The 23,782-nt window shown below is 52.8% G+C and overlaps 3 protein-coding genes across 8 annotated transcripts in view; 2 read left to right on the forward strand and 1 right to left on the reverse strand.

Moving 5' to 3' along the window:
* The first annotated feature begins 544 nt into the window (after positions 1-544).
* On the forward strand, positions 545-3,019 carry DNLZ (DNL-type zinc finger). The gene is made up of 3 exons (XM_038374126.2): positions 545-797; positions 1,709-1,848; positions 2,738-3,019. The coding sequence occupies exons 1-3, from the start codon at positions 588-590 to the stop codon at positions 2,907-2,909; spliced, it is 522 nt and encodes a 173-aa protein (XP_038230054.1). The 5' UTR covers positions 545-587; the 3' UTR covers positions 2,910-3,019.
* A 2,457-nt stretch (positions 3,020-5,476) lies between these two features.
* LOC119844114 lies at positions 5,477-21,238 on the forward strand. Of its 6 annotated transcripts, XR_006276133.1 has the most exons (11): positions 5,477-6,324; positions 8,661-8,799; positions 9,293-9,457; positions 10,298-10,501; positions 11,274-12,286; positions 12,457-12,561; positions 13,085-13,187; positions 15,673-15,837; positions 16,875-17,056; positions 17,882-18,135; positions 19,258-21,238. XR_006276133.1 is itself a non-coding variant. In XM_043499155.1 (6 exons), the coding sequence occupies exons 1-4, from the start codon at positions 9,250-9,252 to the stop codon at positions 11,593-11,595; spliced, it is 687 nt and encodes a 228-aa protein (XP_043355090.1). In that variant the 5' UTR covers positions 8,806-9,249; the 3' UTR covers positions 11,596-12,286; positions 13,085-13,187; positions 14,086-14,359. The 6 variants fall into 6 exon arrangements, 2 of the variants coding, with proteins under 2 accessions (XP_043355090.1, XP_043355089.1); XR_006276130.1 differs by lacking the exon at positions 12,457-12,561 and having other exon boundaries at positions 5,480-6,324; XR_006276132.1 differs by lacking the exon at positions 12,457-12,561 and having other exon boundaries at positions 5,481-6,324; positions 11,421-12,286.
* Positions 21,086-23,782, reverse strand: part of GPSM1 (G protein signaling modulator 1) — a 145,595-nt gene continuing 142,898 nt past the window's right edge. The window contains 1 exon segment of the mRNA XM_038374448.2: positions 21,086-23,338. Within this exon segment, the coding sequence (XP_038230376.2) occupies positions 23,159-23,338 (180 nt within the window). The 3' untranslated portion in view covers positions 21,086-23,158.

Raw genomic sequence — 23,782 nt, forward strand, 5'->3', positions numbered from 1 at the left:
CGGCTGGCTAGCAAGGGTGTCCCTTTAACTGGCATGGTGACAGTGGGGTAGGGGCGCCTCTCCACGGCCCCGCCACCAGCCGTGGGGGACACAGCACCAGCGACTCCGAGGGGGGGGGAGAGGAGGGATCCCCTCTATCAGATGGATTTTTCTGGGGGAACAGGGACCTTGCAGGTTGATTTGAGGCTGTAGGGTCTAGAGGCAGTAGGGGAGACTCCCCCCCGCGCTTCAGGGGTGGGGGGATGAAGGGGCAGGGCCTGCTGTGGGGGCCAGGGACAGGAGCCTCCTGTGTGGGATTTTGGGGCCCAGGAGCCGGGCACCCAGCTCGGGGATGTTGGGGAGGGGCCCTACTTCTGATTTTGCAGAGAGAAGAGCCCGCCCCCCCCCAGTAGCCCGGAGAGGGGCAGGACGGGCTCCCCCCGTAGCCCCGTGCGTGGGGACCCCCCCGCAGTACCCCCGTGGATTGGGTGCACGAGGGCCCCCACATCCCGGGCCCAGCGGGGGCGGGGAGCCAGGCTCGCTGCCCACACCTAAGATGGCGGCCGGGGCCTCGGCGGCCGCCCCATCCGGCAGCCGGAGCGGGCGGGATGCTGCGGGCCGGGCGGAGGCTCGGGGCCCGGCTGGGGTCTGTGGGGCGATGGGCCCCGCCGCCCCGTCCCAGGGCTCGGGCCGCCCCGGGGCCGCGCCCCTGCTGCCCGGAGCCCGCCCGGCCTCGCCGGCTCTGCAGCGCCCCCGGGCCGGGCGGCGCCGTGGGGCGGGTGGAGGCCACGCACTACCGGCTGGTGTACACCTGCCAGGTGGGGGGGCCCTGGGGGGATGGGGGGCCCTGGGAGTTGGGTGCGTGGGGTACCCCAGTGGTTGAGGGCTGAGGACTCGCTGTTATCTTTTGGGGGGCACCTGTGTTGTTTTGGGGCTGGGAGTTGCTGCATGCTTGCAAATGAGGGGGCTCTTAAGCCCCCTCAAAGCATGTTTTGTAGCCCCGCAGCCCCTATTGCCAAAGGGAAGGCGACTAAGGCTAGTGCCCACTAAAAACTGCTTCCCCCTTTCAACTCTTCTTTTAGTATTAATAAAGTGCGTGTGTTTCATTTACGCCCCTGACTGTCTTACTAAAAGCTAACACGTGAGATGTCACATTTTGGGTGAATATTTTTTAATCCGCATCGGGGTGGTTTTAGTTCATAATAATGTTTTGATTATTTGCTTTCATAGTAGAATTCAAACCTTTAAATCATATCCAAAATAAACTTAAATACACAGGAGCTGGTCTTTCCTGAGGTTTAAAGACACAAACCAGTATAATCCATGGTACCTAAACAACCAAGAATATCAGGCTTGAGAAACTGATTTGTATTCTAGTTTACGTTTAGGAATGCAAACCACTGTGGTTTTTTAATTAGTCTTTCAGCAAGAGGGTAAGGAAAGATCAGTAAGTCTCAGAAATGAGAATGCATTTGAGACTGTGTTCTTTCCATTGGCCCAAGTTCAAATGGCATAGGAAGGGAGCATACAACTGGGTAGGATCATATTGTGGGGCTGCATGACCACTTTAGTTGAAGGAATGTTATGGATGGGGGAAAACAAGTCCTTTTTACTGAGATAAACTGTGTCTCTGGTTTTGTTGGGTTGTAATAGAGTTGTGCCTTTTTACAAAATAAACATATAAAATGTAAGCATCTTGGTCATGAAATAAACTTTGTTTACTTTTTAGGTCTGCAAAACGCGGTCAGCAAAAACGATTTCCAAACTAGCGTATCATAACGGCGTCGTGATAGTAAAGTGTCCTGGTTGCAAGAATCATCACGTCATAGCAGATAACCTGGGATGGTTTTCAGATTTGGAGGGGAAAAGGTAAGTGTGTCAGTGACAGCAACTCTTCCCCCTTCTCCCCCCTGAAAGGCCATCAAAATATATCCCAGTCCTGTTTAACTGGTACACTGGACTTCTGTTTCTTATAGGCTTTGAAAGTGGTGGTTTAAATGCTCAGGAGAGTTATTGCGGGGGATAATCTCTGATACAGCCAACTTTCTGAAGCATGTAAACATGTAACTTCCACTCCCATGGCCAAGTTTTCTGACCCGTTGCAGATGGGTGGTATAAATAATGGAATCGCCCAAATAAGGCCCACTAAGTGGGATGTAGCCAAAACAGTTAGAAAGTGCATGTTGCACAGATATCACTGTTGCTAGTTGCAATCTTATTGCTGGATGTGATATTCTTTTGTTCTCTATCAGATCTTATTAAATCATTGCTGGTCTCTGGCTAGCATGTTCAAAGGAGCCAGGAGCTCAAATCCTGTTGAATTTCAAAGGCTTCTAACTCCCTTCTACTCCTTTGAAAATCCTACCTCTGTTTTAACTATAGTTGCCAAATTAGTGATTATATTGGGTGAAAGTAGCCCCTAAAGGCCTGTAATCCCAGATTCTCCACAGTCACCTGGACTAACTCTGCTAGGAGGTTTCAGAGTAGCAGCCGAGTTAGTCTGTATTTGCAAAAAGAAAAGGAGTACTTGTGGCACCTTAGAGACTAACAAATTTATTTGAGCATAAGCTTTCGTGAACTACAGCTCACTTCAGCGGATGCCAGGAGGAAATGTTATATTTATCTTCAGAACTTGAATCCCTGCTAATGGTGAAAACAGAATGCAGCTGAGAGCCCCTAAGTCTCAGCTGCAAAATCTAACATCTAGTCTCATGGGCACCTTTGTAATGTTACTAGTGTTTTTTAACTTGTAATTCAGGAACATTGAGGAAATCCTAGCAGCCAAAGGGGAGAAAGTGAGACGTGTGGTTGGCGAGGATGCCTTGGAACTGCTTCTGGAGAGGACTGCAGAGACAGAGTCGCAAAACCACCACACAGAGGGAGAAGGTGGGGGAAGGTCCTCGGAGTCTGGAGGCAAGGGAACAACCTGATCAACAGAGTTCCCTCTGCTCTGCACTTGGCAGAGAAAGACTTTGCCATTTCTCTCCCCCTTTCAACTTTGTGTTGTTGTTTTTTTTTAAATAAATTCAAGATCAAGGAAGCCTTGGCCTCTGGTTTATTCCTGTCTTTGTACTGTGCAGCTTCATCTTTGACCAGTCACATGAGAGTTGTTTTTTACAGCTAGAATCTTCATGTTCTCACTATAGCGTGTAGTGGTGATTTTAAAACCAGCCTTATTTCTTAAATGACACTAGGAATCCTGTTTTGTTCTCTTGTTCCAAGCCTGGAACCAGCAGGTCTTCGTTAACTTGTTTGGGCCCAGAGGGGGAAAGCACTAAATTAGTGAGTTTTAGCAGTGTTTTGCTGTTCTCATCTGCTATCTGCATAAATTAAGGTTAGTTCCTCAGATGGTATAAATCAGCATGGCTGAATGGAGAGAGATTGACTCATACCAGCTGAGGAGCTGGGCTCTTAACGGAATTGGAGCTTGCGTAGCCAGTGAGATTCTGTAGCAGGGAAGTATGCCCCCAGACCTCTCTGCTGCTTAGTGGGGTGGCTGTTCTGCCTCTTATTTCCCCACCTTGGTTTCTTTATTGCATCCACTATTAACTTTGGGCAGCTTGATAAATCATCTGCCAGAGGTGGCTGGTACTTGGGGTCTGATTCCTCTGAGGATGAAAGTTTGGTCTGTAGAAGGCACTTTTTTGAATGGAAAGTGCAACCCATGGCATGGGTTGTTTGGCTGTAATTATCTGAGAAGGATTTGGCACCCTTCCTGCCAAGGGGCTGCTGCAGTCAGGCTGGAGACCCCTACTCTGTCTTCCTTCATCTCCATTCCAGCCACAAGAGCCATCAAATGGGTGAGTGACAAACCAGAGGTTTCTGCTTTACAGGTACTAGAACTGCAGTTACTCTACCTCAGTTCTGCACCAGGGCCTTCTGGCAGGATGAGTGTGTGCACATACAAGCTAGAGGGATGGTGTTTAGTCAGCCACAGCTAAGATCTCCATTGTGGTTTACACCAGGCATGATGGAGGTAGCCAGAAAGTAGTTGCAGTGTCCTGGACACAACCTCTCCAGGTCATGCACAAACTTTCATCCTTTCATAATCCATCAGCAGCACGCACTGCTTTCCTGTGCTGCCCTGGGCATGTCTTGAATGCTGGGCTGGTGCCCAAGTGCTCCTGAGTTCTAATTTGGGCTCTGCCACAGTTGCTACATGGTGTTGGGCAAATCACTTCACCTTTCTACCTCAGTTGTCCCGTGGTGCAAAATGGGGATTAGGAAATCTAATTCCGTTCCTCATAGGGGTGTTCTGAGGATTAATTAAAGTTTGTAAAGTGCTGAGAAGATGAGTGCTAAGTCTGAAGAGTGTTCCTAGAGCAACTTGCCAAACACTATTGAGGTGCTTATTAATTTTATTATGCGATGTTAAAATCAACCACAATAAAAACTAAAAGGCTAGCAGGATGTGATTTCAGTGATGCGTCTTGCAGCAGAATGGTCCCATTAGATTGTCTTTGGGAAAGACAGATTGACACCCTTTATTCTTGGAGAGGGGGGAAGAAAACGGACTAGTCCCTGAGGTGTAGTGGCCTTTCTTGCTGAAGTGTAATAAAGAGAACCCGGTCCTTATCTGCGCTTGAATATCTGTCTCTTTAGGTTCTTATATGGCCTTGCCAGAGTATGTGAGCACCTCACATATATTCATGAACTCAGTGTCATTCATCTGAAGCTCTCATAGTACTTTAGAAATGTTAATTTAGCCACCGAACAGCTCTGGGTGGAAGGCTAGGAATGTCTTCGTGCTTACAGATAAGCCTAGACTCGTTAGATAGCTCCGCTGAAGCAAGACTCCCACAGGGCTGCAATTTACAAGGGCAGCTCTCTAAGGAGGACGGTGCTGTCGTGTGTTTGTGCAGCGCCTAGCACAAGGCAGCCCCAGTGCTTGAATGAACCCTGTGAGGTCTACCACTATACAAATAATAACTAGGGGTCGGAGGTCCTATATTCCAGCCCCTTGCTCTACCCAGTAGACACATCCCATTAGAAATTGTGGAAACAGGCTAGCACTGTCCTCCTAGGAGCTTATTCCCACCTCCCTGTCTCTCAGCATGGTAAAAGTGCTGAGATTCCATTGTGACAGATGCTTTAGAAATGAATGTAATAATATATATACCTCTCCTTAAGCACTGCGAGCTTGGTGCTGTCTTGGTAATCATGAATTTGCAAACTTATCTTTAAGAAGTCTCTCTTACCTGTCCATTTATATGCTAATTAAGGACAATGGGATTACACTACTCAATGGGCCATTTGGCAAGGGAGTGACATAGGGAACGCGCTGTTTAAATGATACTGTTAACCTAAGGTAGCAATGAACAAGGGGGAGAAGGCTGGAGAGCCACCGAGGATTCACAACCAATGGGGGATAAACACCTCTGAAAATCAGGCCACAAGTTGTTTATTATTATTTAGCCACAGTCCAAGACTCCACTGTGCTAGACGCTGTACAAACACAGAACAGAAAGGTGGTCCCTGCTCAAAGGGGCTCGCTCCTGCAAGATCCACAGCAATGTTTCTGTAGGGTCTTCCATGCTGTCCATGGATTGGATTGGATTTGAATGACCTATTTTAAGAGCACCCTGGAAAGGGATGTATTTATCTGCATGATGGAGAAGTCTAATTGGGAAACAAATCCACTGTTGTCTGAAGCAAAACTGCTGAAAAGTCTAAATTGGAATTTCTATTGCTATTGTATATTTTGCTTTTATCCCTCTGTTTTCCCCCCCATCCCTTATATGAATAATACTTGGCACTTTGAATCATAAGAGATAAACTAACCCGCTTCATAGAGGGCAAAGGAAACAGTTATCTGCATTTTGTTATAGGAGAGAGCGGCCCAAAGTCATGCAGTGAGGCAGTGCGCCTGAGAGCCTGTCTAACCACTAGGCAACACGTCCTCACTAAAACAATGTGATTTTTAAATCGGTAACAACTCTTGGCACTTCCAGAGCATGTTTCAATGTTCAGAGTGGTTTAAAAGGCTGGATGTTTAATTCAATGTAGTCATTAAATGCTGGTTTACTAATTGCGGCTCCAACGCTTAACGGATTAATCCTTGTGCACCTGAGCAGGCCCCTTTGAATTCTGTTACCGCCTGCAGGGTGAATGAGTGGCTCAGTTGTCTGTGTTTGTGTCAGTTGTTCACTCCCCTGGAGTTTTGCACCTGCCCCTTTAACACTGGCTCTGCCCGGCCCCCTTTCAGCAGGGAAGGCAGAGTCTGAGCTGGGAGAATTTGCAGCTTCTGAGGGTCTGTGCTAGGTGGCCAGGAGGGAGGAGGCACAAAGAGCCAGGAGCCAGGCTGCTGCCCCCTTGCACAGCAGGGGCTGGGCTGAGATGGCTGAGGTAGGTGCAAAGCCCCTTGCCAGAGGGGAACCAGCCTGCCCCTCAATGCCCCATTCACTCCATTTTCTCCTTACTAGAGCAGGGAGGAAGGGGCTGCCGAGACTCCTGGGCATTGTAGTTTTTTGGGAGGCTGCTGCCCTTAGTAGCCTTGAGGGTTTGTTCATAGCCTGGCTGGCCCTGCCTCTGGATCTGCAGAAGGCCAGGGGCTGCTGGGGCTGAGCTGAGCTGGGCCCGTGCCAGCCGAGGTGTGGGGGGGTTCCTGGGTTTTGAGGCTCCACGGTCGCTCTAGAATTTACTCGGCTCCAGCTGGTTTCACAGGGGCACTTGGCATAGGGTTCAGCCCCAAAGGCTGGCCTCTCACATGGAAGAGCAGCAGGCGAGTGCTGTGGCTAAGGCACTGGGCTGGGAGCTGAGAGAGAGGGGTTGAGATCCCAACTCTGCCTCAGATTCCCATTGTGACCTGGGGCAGGGGCGGGGGGGGGCAATCACTTTGTCTGAGTCTCTGTTCCCTGTTTATAGAAGTAGAACCCCGCCTTTCTCCCACGCTTTGCTGTTTTATCTTTGTAGGGCTTATGTACACACAAAAGTTATTCCAGAATAAGGCAGGGTGTGAACTGAAAATGGAATAGCTAGTCCGGAATAGCTCCCAGTGTGAATGTTCTTATTCTGGAATCAGTACCTTTTTCTGGTTTATCTTAATCCACTTCCAAAGTGGATTAAACTAATTTGGAGACAGGCACTCTTACTCCGGAATTGCTCATGGACAGATGAGCCCTGAGATCTGTAAAGTCTCTGAGCCAAGAACTGTCTCTTGTTTGTACAGCACCCAGCACAAATGGAGAGCCTCTAGGCACTACCGTGATACCAATAATGAATAAACAATCAGATTCTGGACTGGAGCTCCTTGTTTCCTTCTTTGTCAGCCTTGTTTGATGTTTACAGGCCAGGAAGGCCATGTTATTTTTTCCATTTTATATTACAAATTGCAGCTTGGGGGAGCAAAATCTCCTTTGTCTACAGTGAATTCTGGACCAGGACCCCAGGGTGCTAGGCGCTGTACAAACACAGAACAAACAGATGGTCTCTGCTCTCAAAGAGCTTCCAATCTAAATAATTATTCTGTTCTCATTTACTTGACCTGCCAGATTTCACAGGGTTAATAGATACCAGGGCCGGGGGGTTGATGGTGCTGCTGTTTATGTTCAGTACAAAAGCAGACTAGACTGAATGCAGAGCCCTGAAAAGCAGTAGCCGCGCCGCCAATGGAACTCCAAAGAGCAGCTTGCAGCCAGCAGAGTCCTGACAAGCCTGCAGGGGTCAGTGTGGCCACGTGGAGTTCAGCTAACCGCTGCTTCTGTAAAATTTGCAGCAAACTGTGTACAGACTCTAGTCCCTAGGGACTCGATGGCACCAAACCCTCAGGCCACGCACACACGAAACGTGCTCTTCATCAGAAAATACTGGAAAATATTAAAAACATCGGGTTGGGAGGGGGTTGTGTGCACTTGGGCAATCTGTGACTAATAGAGGAGGGTTTGCTGGGAGTAAATTGAAGGATTTTTAAGTCCTGTGCTTACACATGAAGAGGCCGTGCAGTCTAGAGGATAGGGCACTGGACTGGGACTCACGTGACCTGGGTTCTAATTCCCGCTCTGTCACTGACTTTGTAACCACAGGCCAGTCGCTTCACCCCTCTGTATCTCCTTCAGACCTTTGTCTGCCTCCTCTCTTTAGATTGGGAGCTCCCGGGGGCTGTCCCTTACTGTAAGTCTGTACAGGGCCTATTGTGCTAGGTTCCATGTTCACACACAGCAAGAGAGTCAATTATTCACTCACTTTCTCAGAGGACTATTTGTCCTAAGAGAAATTCTCAACAGATGGCTCTGTTCATCTAAGACACAATCACAAAGATGTCATTAGTTATGTCCATGCAACACAAGGAGATGCGTTCAGGGTTTGTACAGGCTATATCTGTTGTCTGAGCACAAAGCAGGGACCCAGGAGTTCCTGAATTCTCATCTTCACTCTGCTACTAAATCCCTCTGGGACTTTGGCTAAGTCATTTTCTCCTATTCCGTGCCTCAGTTTCCCCTTTCCAAAAATTAGGTAGAACATTGACTGACTGACTGACTTTCCAAGACTGTTCTCAGGCGTCACATCATACTTTATAGTTATGAAATGCCAAGTATGAGCCAAGCCTCAGCCAGATCCATAGGTCCGAACAAACACTTCCCGACTTCAGGGGACTGTGAATTTCTCTTTGGACTTTGTCCTGTGGGTCCAGCTCTGATATTATCTGAAGGAGACAATAGATAAATAATATGTGCTGTGTCTAGGAGCCACCCAGCACCCGGCTGTCGGCCAAAGGAGCAGGAGAGTGAGGAAGAAAAGAAACTTTTCTCCTGAAGTGGAAATTGTGGCAAAAGGGAGAAAAGTGAGCAGGGGGGATCACGCAGCCGGGCCAGGGCAGACAAGGTGGGTTAAAGGAGCAGCTGGCTTGGGTAAGTAGACTTGGGGATAGCGGGTGGAAAGGGTGGCAAAGCAGCATTGTATGAATTATGCTAGACAGGCAAAGTTTCTTGCACTGTCTTCTGAAGCGTCTAAGCGGTGGCTGATGCTGGACCAGATCGAGCCTGGATCTGATACAATCTGGTGACTCCTGTGTTCCTAGACCCCACAAAGGCTTTTCAGCACCATGGCAAATACACTTTGCAAGGTTGCTTTCTGCCTCTCCCGCTAAGAGATCTCAGTCCATTTCCTCTTGGGTCACATTCAGATCCCAGGGAGCCTTGATACCCTGTATAATAGAGTCAAGACACTGCTGTTCGGTGGCCCATGTGAGGAGGTAGGAAGTGGGTGCGCTACTCCAGGGCTAGGTCCGGTGGGGAAACGTGGCAGGTGGCTAGTTGGTTGCGGTGTCTGGAGATGCCGTTCCCTTCTCGTGCTCAGCATGTAGGTGTCATTCCAGATTCCGGGAAAGGACGCGGATTCTGCTGTGACCTCTGCAGCTCTCCTTACACCATCGACCCCGGCCGCAGAGGCAACCAGCTGAAGACCTCTAGCTCTCTGCCTTCTCCGCGCCACAAACGGGAAGCCAGGCCAGGCCAGGTGCTGACACTTTGCAATGCATGCGGTGAGGGAAAGCTCTCTCCTGTGGTCTGTGCGGGGTTGAGCTGGGCATCACCTGATGGCCCTACCTTATGTTCACTATCTGTCTCTCCCTCTTGTTCAAAGGATGCTGCAATCCTGCCCCCTGCTGGGGAAACAAAATTCATGCATATATTGAGCCATCCAGCCAATGCGTTGTGTGTGATGTGTTGGGTATCTTGGCCCCATACAGCCAGTCTGTATGTAGGGCCCAATCCTGCTCCCACTGAAAATCAGTGGCAAAATTCCCTGTAATAGGAAGAGGATCAGGCCCTTATGATCCTCTCCCAAAGTCTATTCTCTGGTTAGATGTGAGCAGGTGAGTGCTGGCCAGGCCCCCCCCCGTGTGATGTCTGGTCATCTTTGAACATCATGTCCCCGCAGTCCCAGTGGGGTCATCAGCCTTTGCCTTTATCAACTGCCACCCGTATGAGATCCAGCAGCTGCAACGTGTGCAGAGTGACCTTTCCCTGCGAACAGTCCCCCAAGCCCTTCACTCCGATCCCAGTATTGTCTCTGCTTGGTTACTGTCCCAGGAGTATAGTCATGGTGGCTAGCCCAAGAGTGACATGGAGAATGTCAGTGGTGTGGTGGTAACTGGTATCACCGAAGTGTCTTTGTGGGTTTTTAGCAGCGAAGGGGAGGTGCAGTAGCTGGGGCGGTTGGGAGCGACGTACCGTCTCTAGGTGCTACTGCTGCGATCAGGCCCTTGTTGTGTAGGAGCTCTGCGCGTACGTGTGAAAACGCAAAATATTACAGCTTGTCCTTCGCTATCTGTAATAACCATTGGCTGTAACTCCTCCAGGGGCGGGGCTATCTCCCCTAGGTCTGACACTTAGCAGGCCTCGGAGCACTCCGAACCCTGTGAAGGATCCTGGGCCGGACGAGAGGAAGCGGCATGAAGAGCAGCTGCAGGCGTTTGGACGGTCCATGGTGGAGCTGCTCGGGGACCAAGATGGGAGCAAGCTCTGCTGTCCTGCCTACACCAGGAAACCTTGCCTCTGCCTCCAGAATTATCTCAAAGCCCCAGGTGGATGGAGATGGACCTAGAGTAATATAACGTAGTGCCGTTCATCCCAGAGCTCTGTACTTAGTGCACTACTGAAATGCAGCCATTGCTGGGGTGGAGGGTGGCAACCAGCAAGTGTAGAACATGTTAGTGACAGGAACGGGACATGTTGGCAAGAACACCGGGACATACTCGTACCCTTTGAAAACTGCCATGAGCGTGGTGTCCCTCTACAGCTGACTGGACCTTTGTTCTAAGGTCATCGTGGAAAGCCCCACATGTTGAGAACTGTACAGGCCTCTCTTCATCTGGCTCAGAAAGAGGGGAAGGGCTGGGTCATCCCAGCCAGAATATCAACCTGAGGTCCCAGGGAGTCAGGTTGTTTAAAACTTCCACCTACTAAGTACGGGAAACGTTTGTGGACCACCACGATGGTGCCTGAATGCTATCAGGAAGATTGACCGAGATGCATGGCTTAGTCCATGTGCTTCTCGAAAAGCAGCTCACACGTTCACCTGCCCGCCCCCGCCCCCCAAGAGGGGCAGAGAGGGCACTGGCTGTAACTCCCAAAAGGTGGCATCTCACTCCATCACTGCCAGTGTCTGCTTTGAGCTATTGGCTTACACCCTAGGGTGGGATTCGAACCCATGACCTGGTGGCACACACAGTGAGGGTGCCACCAAGTGAGCCATAAAAAATAGTCCCCAGCATTAGTGTAATGCAAGGAGGGAGGAAGGCTGGGTCCTGTGGGCGCTGTCAGCTAGAGCTGAAATGTCTGCCCCGTCAATCCCAGCCTCTCGGATCCAATCCCATGGGCCTCCCCTTCCCGGAGGGCTCAGCAGCTCCTCGTAGCAGGGCACCACTCTTTGTAGAGCCCCCCCATCCACATGCGGTTCCATGTCCGACTCCCTGATGTGCTGACATGCTGCTCCCGTGGCAGGGCTGGGCGAGAGCGAGAGCCGTACGCGAGCCTTCGAGTTCTTGAGGTTGCTGCAGGAATCCAAGCAACTGAAAGCCGTGAAGTTCTGCAGCGACAGGGCAAGCCGGGGAGCCCAGGAGGCAAGGAGTGGGGTGGGGTGAAACCCCTAGGGAGTAATGGAGCATCCGCGGTGTAAGCAGCACATCCCCTAGCTGAGGGGTCGTGCGTGTGGGCAGAGCCTTCCCCAGGCAGGATTCTCCATCAGGGTGTCCTCCAATGTGTTGCTGCCGGGGCTCTGGCCCAGCTGACTCGTGGGAAATGCCGATAATCATGGACAAGAACAGAGTTTAGGGTGACGACTGATCACTTTCAGTCCAGAGGGAGACCTACAGGGAAGGGATTTGGGGCGATGACATGCTATTGTCTCGGGTGTCCATAGGCTCCCAGGGCCTCTGCAGACCCATGGGGTGGTACTGGTTAGCAGCAAGCCCAGCTGGTTTTTGAGTGGCTATGTTGTCCAGTGGTTAGAGCAGGGGACTGGGCCTTGGGATTCCTGGGTTCTTTTCCCAGCACCGGTATGAATTCAGTGTATAATTTGTTTGGGGCAAGTGCTTTCCCCTGCCTTTCTCCAGTAGCGAAATGGGGGCTAGGCACCCTGATTCCATGCAGCGCGCTGAGGCCCTGAGCCAAGGGAACAACACTGTCCTGTTGATTTCCTCAAGGAGGAGAGCTGTTGGGCTGGGAAGCGGCCAGCGGAGGTCCCTAGTCTTTGAGGACTTTGTCCTGAAGAGCCGGAGGATGTTGCGTGAAGAGCTGAAACTATGCGAGAGAGCCACGCAAAGGATTCTGGGATACTCCTGCATGAGAAACTCAAAACTAGCAGCCAGGTAAGTTGACATATGAATGTTCCCCCTTCCCTGCTCCAAGGATGGGGTTGTGTGGGAGAGTGTGGTGCTAACCAGCCTAGAGATGGGGACGGAGTGTGTTCTGGGCAGTGGGGGCGGGGCGGAGTTACACCCCAGGGCGGTTGCTAGTGAAAGCCTGGTGTTCCCTACAGAAGCTCCCCAGAGCTGAGCGGAAGAAGGGGAAAGGAGCTCTGGGGCTCCTCAAGCCCATTGCAGAACTTGGCAAAGAGAAGTGCTGTGCGGACAACTGCACTGCAGTAAATACTCCAGGTGTCCCCACACTGCGGGGACGGGGGTGTCGGGGATGCCAGGCTCGCAGTAGCGGTGGGGCACATCAAGTCTTCAGAGCAAGTCAGTCAGATATAAAAAAAAATGAACATCTGGCATACCAACGCCTCTCTGCCAAAGGATCCTGGGGAGGCCGTGAGGGCTAGAGCTAGGGGGACTAAAAGCCAGAGCTCCTGGGTTCTAATCCTGTCTCTGCCTCTGATTCACTGTGAGACTCTGGGCAAGTCACTTAATCTGTTTGTGCCTCAGTTTTCCTCACTCAAATATTTAAAATAAAACCATCCAGTCTCCAGGGCTCTCTTCCTTTCCCTAGACTGCACTGGGCACTGGCCCGATGTGTTAGTGTCCTCTTCTTGCTCCACATGCCTGAGAGGTGTGTGTCCAGCCTGTTTTCACTCTGATGGGGGTGGATCAGGCGGCCTGGCATGTATATGGACTGTACCATATAGCATACAGGTTTCCTCTGTGCTGTCTCCTTTGGCTCCTTCTCAGATGGCCCACACCTACAGCCGGCTGCTGCAGCACTGGAGGGATCGAGCATTAATGGGCCAGTTAGAGGCCCGCCGAGTCCTAGCTGAAATGCTGATGCCCTCAGGTGAGTTGTGAGCATGTGCTGTGTCCCTCTGGTGATCGCACTGGTCTGCCATAATGCCACAGGTCTGCCAGCTTCATGTGCGGGAACGTTACCATAATGGGCATGCACAGAAGGGAATTCAGACACCTATCCAGTTGTGTGCACAGTGGTGGCAACTTACTGCATAACTGTAGGCACAGGTTGTGCACCCTTTTGCCCATGGACATCATGCCTCCATATCTAAACATGTGCTCCTCATCCTCCCGGGGATATCCTGAGCCCCTTACCTTTGGACAATGTGCTGGAAACACAATATCTTTGCTGATAAAGTTGGCTGATGACACACAGACTTGGGGAGTGGTAAATCCTGAAGAGGACATGTCATGAATACTGAGTGATCCGGATCTCTTGGTAAACTGGTCCCTTGCAAACAATAGGCCCTTTTAGTACAACTAAATGTAAACATATACATCTAGGAATAAAGAATATTGGCCACACTTGCAGGAGGGGGTCTCTAGCCTGGGAAGCAGTGACTCTGACAAAGATTTGGGGGGTCATGGTGGATAATCAGCTGAACGTGAGCTCCCCATGCAATGCTGTGGCCAAAACAGCTAATGTGATTCTGAGACATATAACCAGGGGAATCTTGAGTGGGAGCAGAAGTTATTTTACCTCTGTATTTGGCACTGGTAAGACCGCTGCTGGAATCCTGGGTCCAGTTTGGGGTCCACAAATGGAGAAGGATGCTGATCAATTGGAGAGGGTTCAGAGAACAGACTGAGTAAAAGAACTAGTGATAGACTCGAGAAGCTCAATCTATTTAGTTTAACAAAGAGAAGGTTATGGGGTGACTTGATCACCATCTGTAAGTACCGACAGGGGAAGAAAACATTTGACGATGGGCTCTTTGCTCTAGCAGAAGAAGGTCTAACACGATCCAATGGCTGGAAGTTGAAGCTAGACAAATTCAGACTGGGAGTAAGGTGGGTAAATTTTTAGCAGGGAGAGTAACTAACCATTGGAGAAACCTACCAAGGGTCATGCTGGAATTGTTGTGGGGACGTTCTGTGGTCTGTGTTGTACAGAGGCCGGACTAGATGATCACAGTGATCCCTGCTGGCTTTGGACTTTATGAATAAGCACAGAGCAAAACTCGGGGTTTATTTGGAAACACGATGTGTGCCCATGCCGCTGCCCTCCTATAATAGCAAAGGCCAACGAAGAAGTTTAAAAGGCTCAATGGAGCTGCTGGAGATTCTCTTGGCGTCGATGATTATAAGGTCTGGATCTCCTGTTTGCTGGTGCTGTGTCATCTGTGTGGGACCAACCGGCCAAGGCAATGAAACCCTCCAAACAGTCAGGAAAAGGGAAAAGCCCCACCTGAGCCCTGCTAAGAAAATACAGGACTGCAATGTATGGGGGGCCTGAGAGACTTTTCAGCCTGATGATGGTCAATGGCTGGAGCAAGAACAGGGTGAGGGCCCTGAGGAGAGGGGAGGGAAGTGTCCGGCCTCAGCGCTGAAACAACAGCGCATGGGAAATAGCCCAGGTCCCACTGAGTCGCTCCTCAGAACTGGCTGAACCTTGGCACCTGTCTCCAAACTGCCTGAAATAACAATCCCCGACCAGCCCCTTTTCCCTCTGTTTTAAACTTCCTCACCCTGCCCCTCATCAGCCTTCGAGAGGAACCAGTCAAGGCTGGTCCTTGGCTGACCAGGAGGAGGTCATGACCCGCCATCCTAATGCCGAGTGCTGCTTTCTCCCTCCTACCGACTCCCACCAGTCCCAGGGCAAGGCGTGAGCCCCAGCTCTCCTGCACGGTGGGACTGGGTGACTTCTAAAGGCATCCTGCCCGCCATGGCTCAGTTGCGCTCGTGCCCTCTGAAGTGCCCTGGTGACTGCCGTGCCCCTGTGGGTGAGAACAGGATTGGCCCATGCTACGTATTTCCTTGTTGCTGTGCCAGGTGGGGTGTCTCGGCCTTGGAGAGCAAGAACTCTCTGGATGGATCCTTTTCTCTCTGCTCAGAGTCCCTAGCATCATGTGGGCTGTTTGGCCCAGCTGAATGGATTAGGCACATCTCTGGGATTCCCCTGCTTTTATCAACGTGACCTTTGCAGCCTCCGTTCTAACTTTGAATGGCATCAGCCTTCTGCAGCATGTGGGCCTAGCCAGCGGTCACCCCAGCTGGCCCCCCTGGCAGACGCTGGGGAGACCGCCTGTTTTGAGGGTGTGGAGCTCCCGGGGACTATCAGACAGTCCTACACAGAGAGGCTGAGCAAACAGCCCTGATCCCAGTGTGGCGGGCTAGTGGCTGCAGGGTGGGCGTCTGAGGTCAAAGCCATGACAGGAGGGAGGCTGTGTAAAAGGGGTTATCGGGAGCCATGTTCAGCCTGGGTTGTGGCACCCCAAACACAGACCAGAGGAGCCGGCTCATTGTGTGTTCTGTTGCCGTATCTTCTCCCCTTCTGCTCCATTAACCTCCTGACTTCCCGTCCCGCCCTGTAGGAGAATCCCAAGCCGAACAAGAAGGGTTCTGTTGCTGGGGAGAGAGCGCAACCCAGTCAGGCACCATCGTTGGCTTCCCCCTCCACAGCTGGTTCCCAGGAGCTGCCTTCAGCCTCGGTCCATGGGCCATCCTCAGCTGGCGAGCCACCCACCTCTGGAACCGGCGTGAGTAGAAGGGCTTGTTTGGGGTGGACTCTGTGACCGTGCAGGGAGGAAGGGCATCCTGAGGGCTGTTGAATGCAACTCTCCCTGGGGGGCTGCTTTCCTTCCTGCTCACACACAGCTGCTTGGGGCTGGCAGTAGCTGGTGGCTAGGAGCCCTGGAGCGAGAGGTCGCAGTGCAGGCAGCATGCGGGAGCCTCGCCCAGTGCTTGAACCTGCAGCTCCATGGAGAGCCCCCTCTGCCCATACGTGGTGCACGGTGTCCAGTCTCAGCCCAAGCCCTAGGGGCTGGTGAGTTGCTGCTGGAGCAGCTCGTCTGTCTGCCCTCATGGAATCCTAGCAATGGAAGGGACCTCACGAGGTCATCAGTGTTGTACAGAGGCCGGACTAGATGATCAGTGATCCCTGCTGGCTCATCTCTGGGCCAGCCTGTGCTGAGCCAGGACCAAGTAACCCTAGACCATCCCTGACAAGGGTTTGCCCAGCCTGTCCGTAAAAACCTCCTATGATGGCGATTCCACCACCTCCCTGGGAAGCAGTTCCTGAGTTGAACTGCCCTTGTAGGTAGAAAGTTTTTCCTGATCTCTAATCTAAATCTCACTTGATGCAGATTGAGCCCATTGTGTCCTGTCCTACCTTCCTTAATGTGGAGAATAATTGATCGCTGTCCTCTTTCTAATCTCTACACTGAAGAGCTTATTATATAAAAAGAGAGACAAAGAAGGAAGTGCTTTTACCCCCATGTAATGGGAAACTGAGGCACAGAGTGACAAAGTGACTTGCCCAGCATCACACAGGGAGTCTGTGGGCACTAACTGGAATGGAAGCCAGAGTCCCATACATCGTTTTGTCCAAGTTCCTCCCCATTATCTCTAACAGAGGCCTGACTAACAGAAAGCTTAAGGAACCGGGAATAAAAAGCCAGGAATCCCAGCTTCCAATGCTCTGCCCCAACCACTAGGCTGCATCACCCTGGAGTGACCCACTGCTGTGATAGCCTGGTGACCTTGGCAATGATCTTCCTTTCCGGCTCCCTGGCAGGCTCTGGACCCCTGCCCCCCACCGCAGGCCACGCTTGTCTCTAGCATTGTCTCAGCACCGCCTGGCACTGGGGGGGAGAATCACCTTGTACCAGAAGGCCAGCTGGCACGTTCTCTCCTGCACTGGCTGCTGCTCCATCAGCTTCTCTCGCCCTCTCCAGTCCCCTACTGCACATAGCTTAGGTAATACGTCCGGTAAAACATCACCAGCCATGGGCCATATCCTCAGCTGCTGTAAATCAGCGCAGCTCCATCAAAATCAATGGGACAGTGTTGACTTACTCCAACTGGGGATTTGGCCCAGTATCCCAAATGCTTTAGAGAGGGGCAATTTACGTGGGGTTAGCCAATCCAGGAACCAGTGCTAGGAATGCCCCGGTCATTTTAGCAACCAGAGCACAGGCCTCTTGTAAACATAAACCCACTGGCCTGGCCATCTGTGGCTCCCAGTGAGACCTCTAGCAGGACAAGTGTTAGCCCTAGTGCTCTGGGTAACTGTGTCCTGCCTCCCAGGAACTCCCCCTGCCTGCCACGTAGACACTGTCCCCCTGCAGCCATGTGCTGTTCAATAGCTGCCGGCTGCCTTCCCCGGTGTTGGGAGCGATCCCTGCTAGCCTGTGAAGAGTGCCATGCTCTGGGGAAGGAAGGTGCTTTGTGAAGGTTGGGGCCATATTTCCACGTGCAAAGCACGACCACAGGTAGGTTGAGAAGTGCTTTGAGATCTGTGGGTGGTGGAACGTGCTATGTAAGAACATGGGATTGATACTAACCATTGCCCAGCCCTCCTGTAACACGTGGCTCGTCCCGAAGGTGTCACCATGGCAGAGCCCTTCAAGTGAGGAGGCTGAACTGATGCTCTATCAGTGCTGATTGATTCCAAGGCCTGCCAGACTGCAAGGCTTAAGGAGATGCTTATGGGGGCGAGCGGCGTGCACCTGCCTTGACTTTGCGGGTACCCTGTGCAACTTTCCCTGCAGACTGATGGACATCTTCTCTCCCACCCCTTAGACTGAGCAGCAGCATCCACAGGGACTTGGCTACTTGAGGGATCCGGCCCACCCTGCGCAGCCTTCACCCCTGGTCCAGTCTCTGGCTCGCTCTCAGCTTCTTGGTCCAGACTCCGGGATGTGTTCAGCCCGTCAGCAGATGCAGGGAGCAGAGGAACTATGGAAAGGCCAAGAGCTGCAGCCTCCTTTGATCCTGATGGGGGCAAGCAACGGCGCTGTTCCAGGATCCATTAACCCGGGGGGGCCAGTTTCTTGGTGGCTGTGTTGCAGGTGAGTTTGGGGACAGTCCAGGCCTTGCGTTGGCTTTGGAATTGCATGACAGCAATGGGGAGAGCGGGGTGAGGGGAGGGGGATTTCCTGGGGGGCTCCTAGGAGGAGAGGTGTAACACTCCCACCCCCCTGGGCCAGGCGGGGTCTCAGGAAGGGCTGTGACCCATGGTAGCTCTTGAGCAAATGTTAGGCCAAAGCGGAGGGGCACCTCCCCGGGCAACCGTGAGGGGAAGAGAGCCTTGGAATGATCTAGAATCCCCCCTGCCCCTTCAGCTGGGGTGGAGCAATGGACAGACAGAGGAGAGCAGGTGTGTGCAGGGAGCTGGGGTGAGACACGTCTCCTGCACAGGATGACAGCCGGAAGCTGGGGCTGGGCCAGGATGGTGGGAAGTGATCTTAGCAAAGCAGGACAGGCCAGAGAGCTCAGCCAAATACTTCCCTGGCTGTTCCAACAGCAGGCCTAGGGTGCGAGTACATAGATGTACCACAACATAACTCCTCTGCTGGGGATGTAACCTGGGCTCCAGAGGCTCTCTGAGATTACAGGTTCAAATCCCAGCCAGGCTGCTGGCACCTTTCCTCCTCCTGAGATATACAAATGGTATTGCAAGCCATTTCCCCACTGTGCATGTGCCACCACCATGTCTGCACCACAGAGAGCCCCTGGCACTTCTTGTTGGAGTAGATGTTTACCCTGCTGCTCTTGTCCAAAACTTTTCTGGTCTGATGCATGGTGCCAATCAGCTGCTGTCCTCCTCCCCAGAAGCAGTCGCATTTCTTGTGCTGTCCATCCTGCTACTATTCTGAACCTGCTGTAAATGCAGGTTGATGGTTTACAGCCTGTCTCCCCTTATCCCCAAGTGGTGCCACCCTCAGCCCTTTCTCTGCCAGACCCCTTAACCCTCAGTGTGCTGCTCTGAAACTGAGGAAGGGTAACATGTGCCATGGAGAAAGTGACTTTAAAGTACCAGGATTTCCTCCCAGTGCATGGGGCAAAGGGGAGGCTGTTGATTGCATAGCAATCTGGCAGGGGGCTGGCCCCTGGGCACCCCTTACATGGCCATTCTCCTCAGGAAATGCTCACATTGGGTGACTTCTATTCCCTAGGTGCTGTAAGGGGCCCACTGCCCACCCGAGAATCGAGGCTCCCATCCCAGCTGGCAGGAGGTGTTGAGACCTGACAGCCGGTAACATCCTTTCTGAGTTTTCCCCCTTCACCTCCCCTTAGCGTTTCTGGTGGACTTGCCTGAACCCCACTGCTCACACTTGTAGCCCAGCTCCAGCCTGCTAGCTCCAGGCTCTGCCCTTCGCTCAGCCCGAGGTGTGTGAGGGTGCCACCTTCCCAGCCAGGGCAGGGGAGTGAAAGGCTGGGAGTCAATCCTAGGGCTCCTGTCTGCTGGTGCAGAATGCTAACCATAAATCCCCTCCACTCCCTGGGCCAGCCCCGCTGCAGTCTGACTCTGTAGCAGGAGCCTGCGCAGGGTTAAGCATTTGGTTCCCCCTTGGCCTGGCAAGAGAAGGTGCTGGTGTGATGACAGTGCAGACCTGCAGCTGTCCCTCCTGCAGGATCCCAAACCTCTTCACTGTTGCCTACCAGAGGGCAGGAGGCAGTGAAAACATCTGGCATCTGACCCCACTTCCCCCCCTTCCAAAGGGCTGGGCCTTGCCTGCAGCCTCCACGTGCGATGTTCCTCTCTGCTTGGAGAGTCCCATCCTTCTGAAGTTCTCTCCTGTGTTGGTCCGTACCTGGGGGCCAGCTGCAAGGTTTGTCCTTAGCCTACTTACCGAGCCTCTGCTTTGTGTCTCTGCATCTTGCCCTCCCCAGCAGCCTCCATCCTCCGCGTTAGCAGCGCGCGCGGGGCTGCCCCAGCGCTCCTGGGGGCTGGAGCGTGGGTTGCAGAACGCAGTTTGCCAGCTCAGCTGCGGGGGCTGCTCTCAGCTCCACAGGCAAATGGCGCCTGCTTTATAGTGAAAGCTGAAGGACAGCACGTGCGTGGGGAGGCTAAGATCAACGTTCACCTTGGCAGGCCACTGACTTTGTTGGCCGTACCCAGGGCAGCACAATGTCCAGCCCTGACTGCACTGGCACCTAGGGGGTCCCTGCTATTCAGCAGGTTATCGATACGGTATTGCTACCAGCAAGCAAATACAGAGTGCAATGGCAAGCAAATGGCCAACCTAAAGCTAGTGTGAGAAGGCAGCTGTGAAGAGTCAAACAGCTGTGCTGGGCCTGGGGAATCTGTGGCCACCCTTGCAATTCCTGTCTCCCTGGAGAGGATTCAAAGGCCATCGCTTCAGGCAGGGGTCAGAACTCTAACTGGCATGGCTCTTGACTTCTGAAAGCGAGTCTGCCGGGGTGCATGCCCGAAGGGAGAGAGGCTGGGGCCCTGGAGCAGCTGTGTGTGAAAGCAGTTCAGTGTACCTGGACACCACTGCCCCCAGCAGGCGTGTGCACAGCTTGGGTGGGGACTGGGCTCTCGGTACCCTAAGGGATGAGCGAGGCCTCCTTTTGGGGAGGGGGCTGCTTCTAGGCTTTGGAACTCTGTTCCATTGCAGCCTGCCTCTCTGTGACTGCCCTGTAGGACAGACAGTTCAAGCAATTGTTTGGAGATGGAAAACAGTCACGGGCCTGTCATCGTTGGCTAGGAGAGCTAGTTACTGTTCCCCAAAAGCCCTGCACCACTGGCTGTTAGTCAAAGCATTGGGCAGTCAATGCAAACAGAGACCCGGGAAGCTCGTAACCACCTGCTTAAACTTTAGCATGTGCACTTTCCCCAGACAGGGCTTTGCTTGCACTGCTGGTGGAGTTCTCCAAAAAAACAACACCCAAAGGCCTTGCTTCCTGCCTTCTCTCTCCTGGGCTAGGAGTCCTCAGCCCAGACAAGGGGCTGCTGTGTTCTAGGGAAGCAGTAGAAAGTTACTCTTGGCCTGGAAGTTTGGATCACAAATGTTTATTAAGCACAACCCCTCCTCCCCCAAGCATTTCTATATATTAATTCATTTGGCAGATTATTATTTTTAAGGAAAAAACAAAGTACCTGATGGGTTAAAATTCCCTCTTAAAATGACATTAGCAAATGCACATGTACATGTAAAAAATAAATAAGCTCATACATTCAAGTATATGGTAAATACATCACGCTTCTGCAAGCTGATTGGTCAGATTCCAGTTTGTGGCCGGGCCAAGCACAGCACGGGCATGAGTCCACTGCTGGGCATGTTGTCGTAACAGCAGGAGCCCGGCGAGGTGGCCTCTCTTACCGAATACAATGAAGGGACTGATGGTGCCCCGAACCAGTCCTTGCATTGGTTGATCCCTCCAGCAGTACTCAGGGGTGAATTGTACCTGCTCACACCTAGGACATCTACACGTTAGGGCCCAGGGGTCTCTCCCCAGCATCCGTTCAGCTGGGCTAAGTGCGGCCTGGCTGAATTTCTTGCTTCTGGAAATTTTCTATGAAGGCCACTCCTGAGAGAGACACGGGCAACAGGAACTCAGCGCTAGACCCAGGAATGGACTTGGGGGAAGATGAGCAGCAGCTGGAAGGCCCACCGGAGGACTGATGCAGCCCTGCCAGTCCCAGCTAGCGTGGCAGTGCAAAGGGGCACCTCTGTTCAGCTAAACTTGAGAGCAGCTAGCCCCATTCTATGTGAGGCAGGAGGGTTGTTTTTCAACGTATTTGAAAGTGACAAATCCACACTAAAGTTGGCCCATTCCCTGTGTGCTCCTGTGCCTACCAGGCTGGAGGCCTCTAGCTACTACTGCAAGAGAAAGGAGGAGCGTTATGAAGCCCCATGCATGGGGGAAGTGCTCTAAGCTAGATTCACACTGGACAGACTAACAGCTTTCCTTTAAAAACATGGGGCACCTGTATTCCTAGGATGAACGGTGCCCGATTGACAGCCCTGGGGCGTGAGCTACCAGCTTCACAACACGCAGCAAACCAAGCTTTTGATCCTGTGGCTCTGGTTCAACCTGACGGGTCTCCAGTGGATCTTGATGGGGTTTGCTGCCAGCAATGCCAGTTGTGACACAAACACCCAGGCGCACTGTCACACAGGCCAACAGCTGGCAGGGGTTAGTGCTAAGTATACTGGGGACCTCTTGGTTCATGATCACAGGATCCACTCCAGAGTTCCCTGCTCCCCTTGTAACAACACAGCCAGCATGGCACCAGAGGATCTCCCTGGGCCATGAATGTGCTGGCTGTGGAGATAAGTTATAGGCAACCTCCTTGATACTGCTGCTTTTGTGGGGGGGGGGGGGCATTGCCATGAGTAGTGGCAGCCCCACATGCGCACAGCAGCTGAAGCGGGCTTGCTCAGCCCTGTGGGAAAAAGCCAAGCTTGGCCCTGCAGGGCAGGACCCCAGTTCCAATGGCTGCGGCTGTCACCTTGGTAGGCTGGTGAGGACAGCTCCAAACATCTCCTAGCCTGACGGTAAGCGGGGAGGGAGGAGTCCACAGAAAAGAGAGGCTCCCCGTTAACCCATGTGTTGCAGAAATAAAATACCTTACGGAACAGGGGACCATGGTCTCCCCAGGGCTGCAGCCAGGGCTCAGGGTTACACACCGCTGGCTGCCTTCAGCTTCTCCACGGTTGCATCTCAGCCCAGCTGGACGCCCCTTCCACACAGAGCTCGGCAGGGAGGTGCAGACGCTCGCAGGCACCGCTGGCGGGGGAACTGCAGCAGCCAATTCACCGGTTGTCTCAGTCTACTTACCTGGCGCCCAGCCGTGCGTGAGCAGTTCCTCCCAGCTCTGTTCAGCCGTAGAAGAGTCCTTGTTTGTATAAAAAGCCATATAGAAAAACTGTCCCTAGTTTGTGAACCTGCCTGGCCCCAACTCCAAAGAAAGACAAAACCCCCAAAGCAGTAGGAAACGCCCCCTCCCCCTCCACACCCCCCCCTTCACTGAGTAGGGCTACTCCTCACTGGGACTGCCTGCTGTGGAACCGCCGGGCTCAGTTTTTAAACAGACGCTGCTTTCCGCAAAGCAAACCCCAGTTCTTAGCTGGAGGTGGGTCGCCTCTGCTGCTCCTCCTGGGCCGAAGCCAGATCCACCCTCTGCTCGTCCATACGCTTGGCCTGGACACGCTGGATGAGGCTGAAGAAGTCTTCATCGGGCATGGTGGGGCCACGGGGGACTGTGTCCGGCGGAGCGCAGCGCTGGTCGTCTATCCGGGATGACTGGCACGGCCGAGGGGAGGGGAGGAGAAACAGGCATTAGAAACAGTTGCCCCCGAGCGCAGGGACCAGGGGATTCAGTGACAGCTGGCTTTGTCCTGCTGGGGGGACAGCGAGCTCCCTGCAGCTGGCTATAGGCAAATGCGGTTGCCACGAGGAGGTGGCAAGAAAGGGCAGAAGAATCCCACCCTGGAAACGGTGGCCCTGAGCCCGGGGGGGAGAGAAGGGCTTTTCACAGGGTTTGGCACGAGCCCTGCTGTAATGGACCAGCCTCTCAGGCCCTGCTTCCTCCCAGTTTGCAGGCAAAGCCTGGGCACAGTGCACTCACTGGACAGGCGTGGGCCCTGCACCTTGGCCTACCTAACTGCAGGTGCCAATCGAAGAGCAGCACAAGACCTTGACTGGCACCTGCTCTTCCGTTCTGGAGGCACAAACGCGGCCCCACAA

Source organism: Dermochelys coriacea, chromosome 16 (genome assembly GCF_009764565.3).
Source record: "Dermochelys coriacea isolate rDerCor1 chromosome 16, rDerCor1.pri.v4, whole genome shotgun sequence".
NCBI lineage: Eukaryota > Metazoa > Chordata > Testudines > Dermochelyidae > Dermochelys > Dermochelys coriacea.

What these genes read in the sequence shown, in the direction of transcription:
- LOC119844114 (XM_043499154.1), top strand. Translation starts at nt 9,250, where the DNA reads ATGCCGTTCCCTTCTCGTGCTCAGCATGTAGGTGTCATTCCAGATTCC. An exon ending in GACACTTTGCAATGCATGCG is followed by an intron (nt 9,458 to 10,297) that starts GTGAGGGAAAGC and finishes TATCTCCCCTAG; the next exon opens with GTCTGACACTTAGCAGGCCT. An exon ending in GAATTATCTCAAAGCCCCAG is followed by an intron (nt 10,502 to 11,273) that starts GTGGATGGAGAT and finishes CGTCAATCCCAG; the next exon opens with CCTCTCGGATCCAATCCCAT.
- DNLZ (XM_038374126.2), top strand. Translation starts at nt 588, where the DNA reads ATGCTGCGGGCCGGGCGGAGGCTCGGGGCCCGGCTGGGGTCTGTGGGG. An exon ending in GGCTGGTGTACACCTGCCAG is followed by an intron (nt 798 to 1,708) that starts GTGGGGGGGCCC and finishes TTTACTTTTTAG; the next exon opens with GTCTGCAAAACGCGGTCAGC. An exon ending in TCAGATTTGGAGGGGAAAAG is followed by an intron (nt 1,849 to 2,737) that starts GTAAGTGTGTCA and finishes CTTGTAATTCAG; the next exon opens with GAACATTGAGGAAATCCTAG.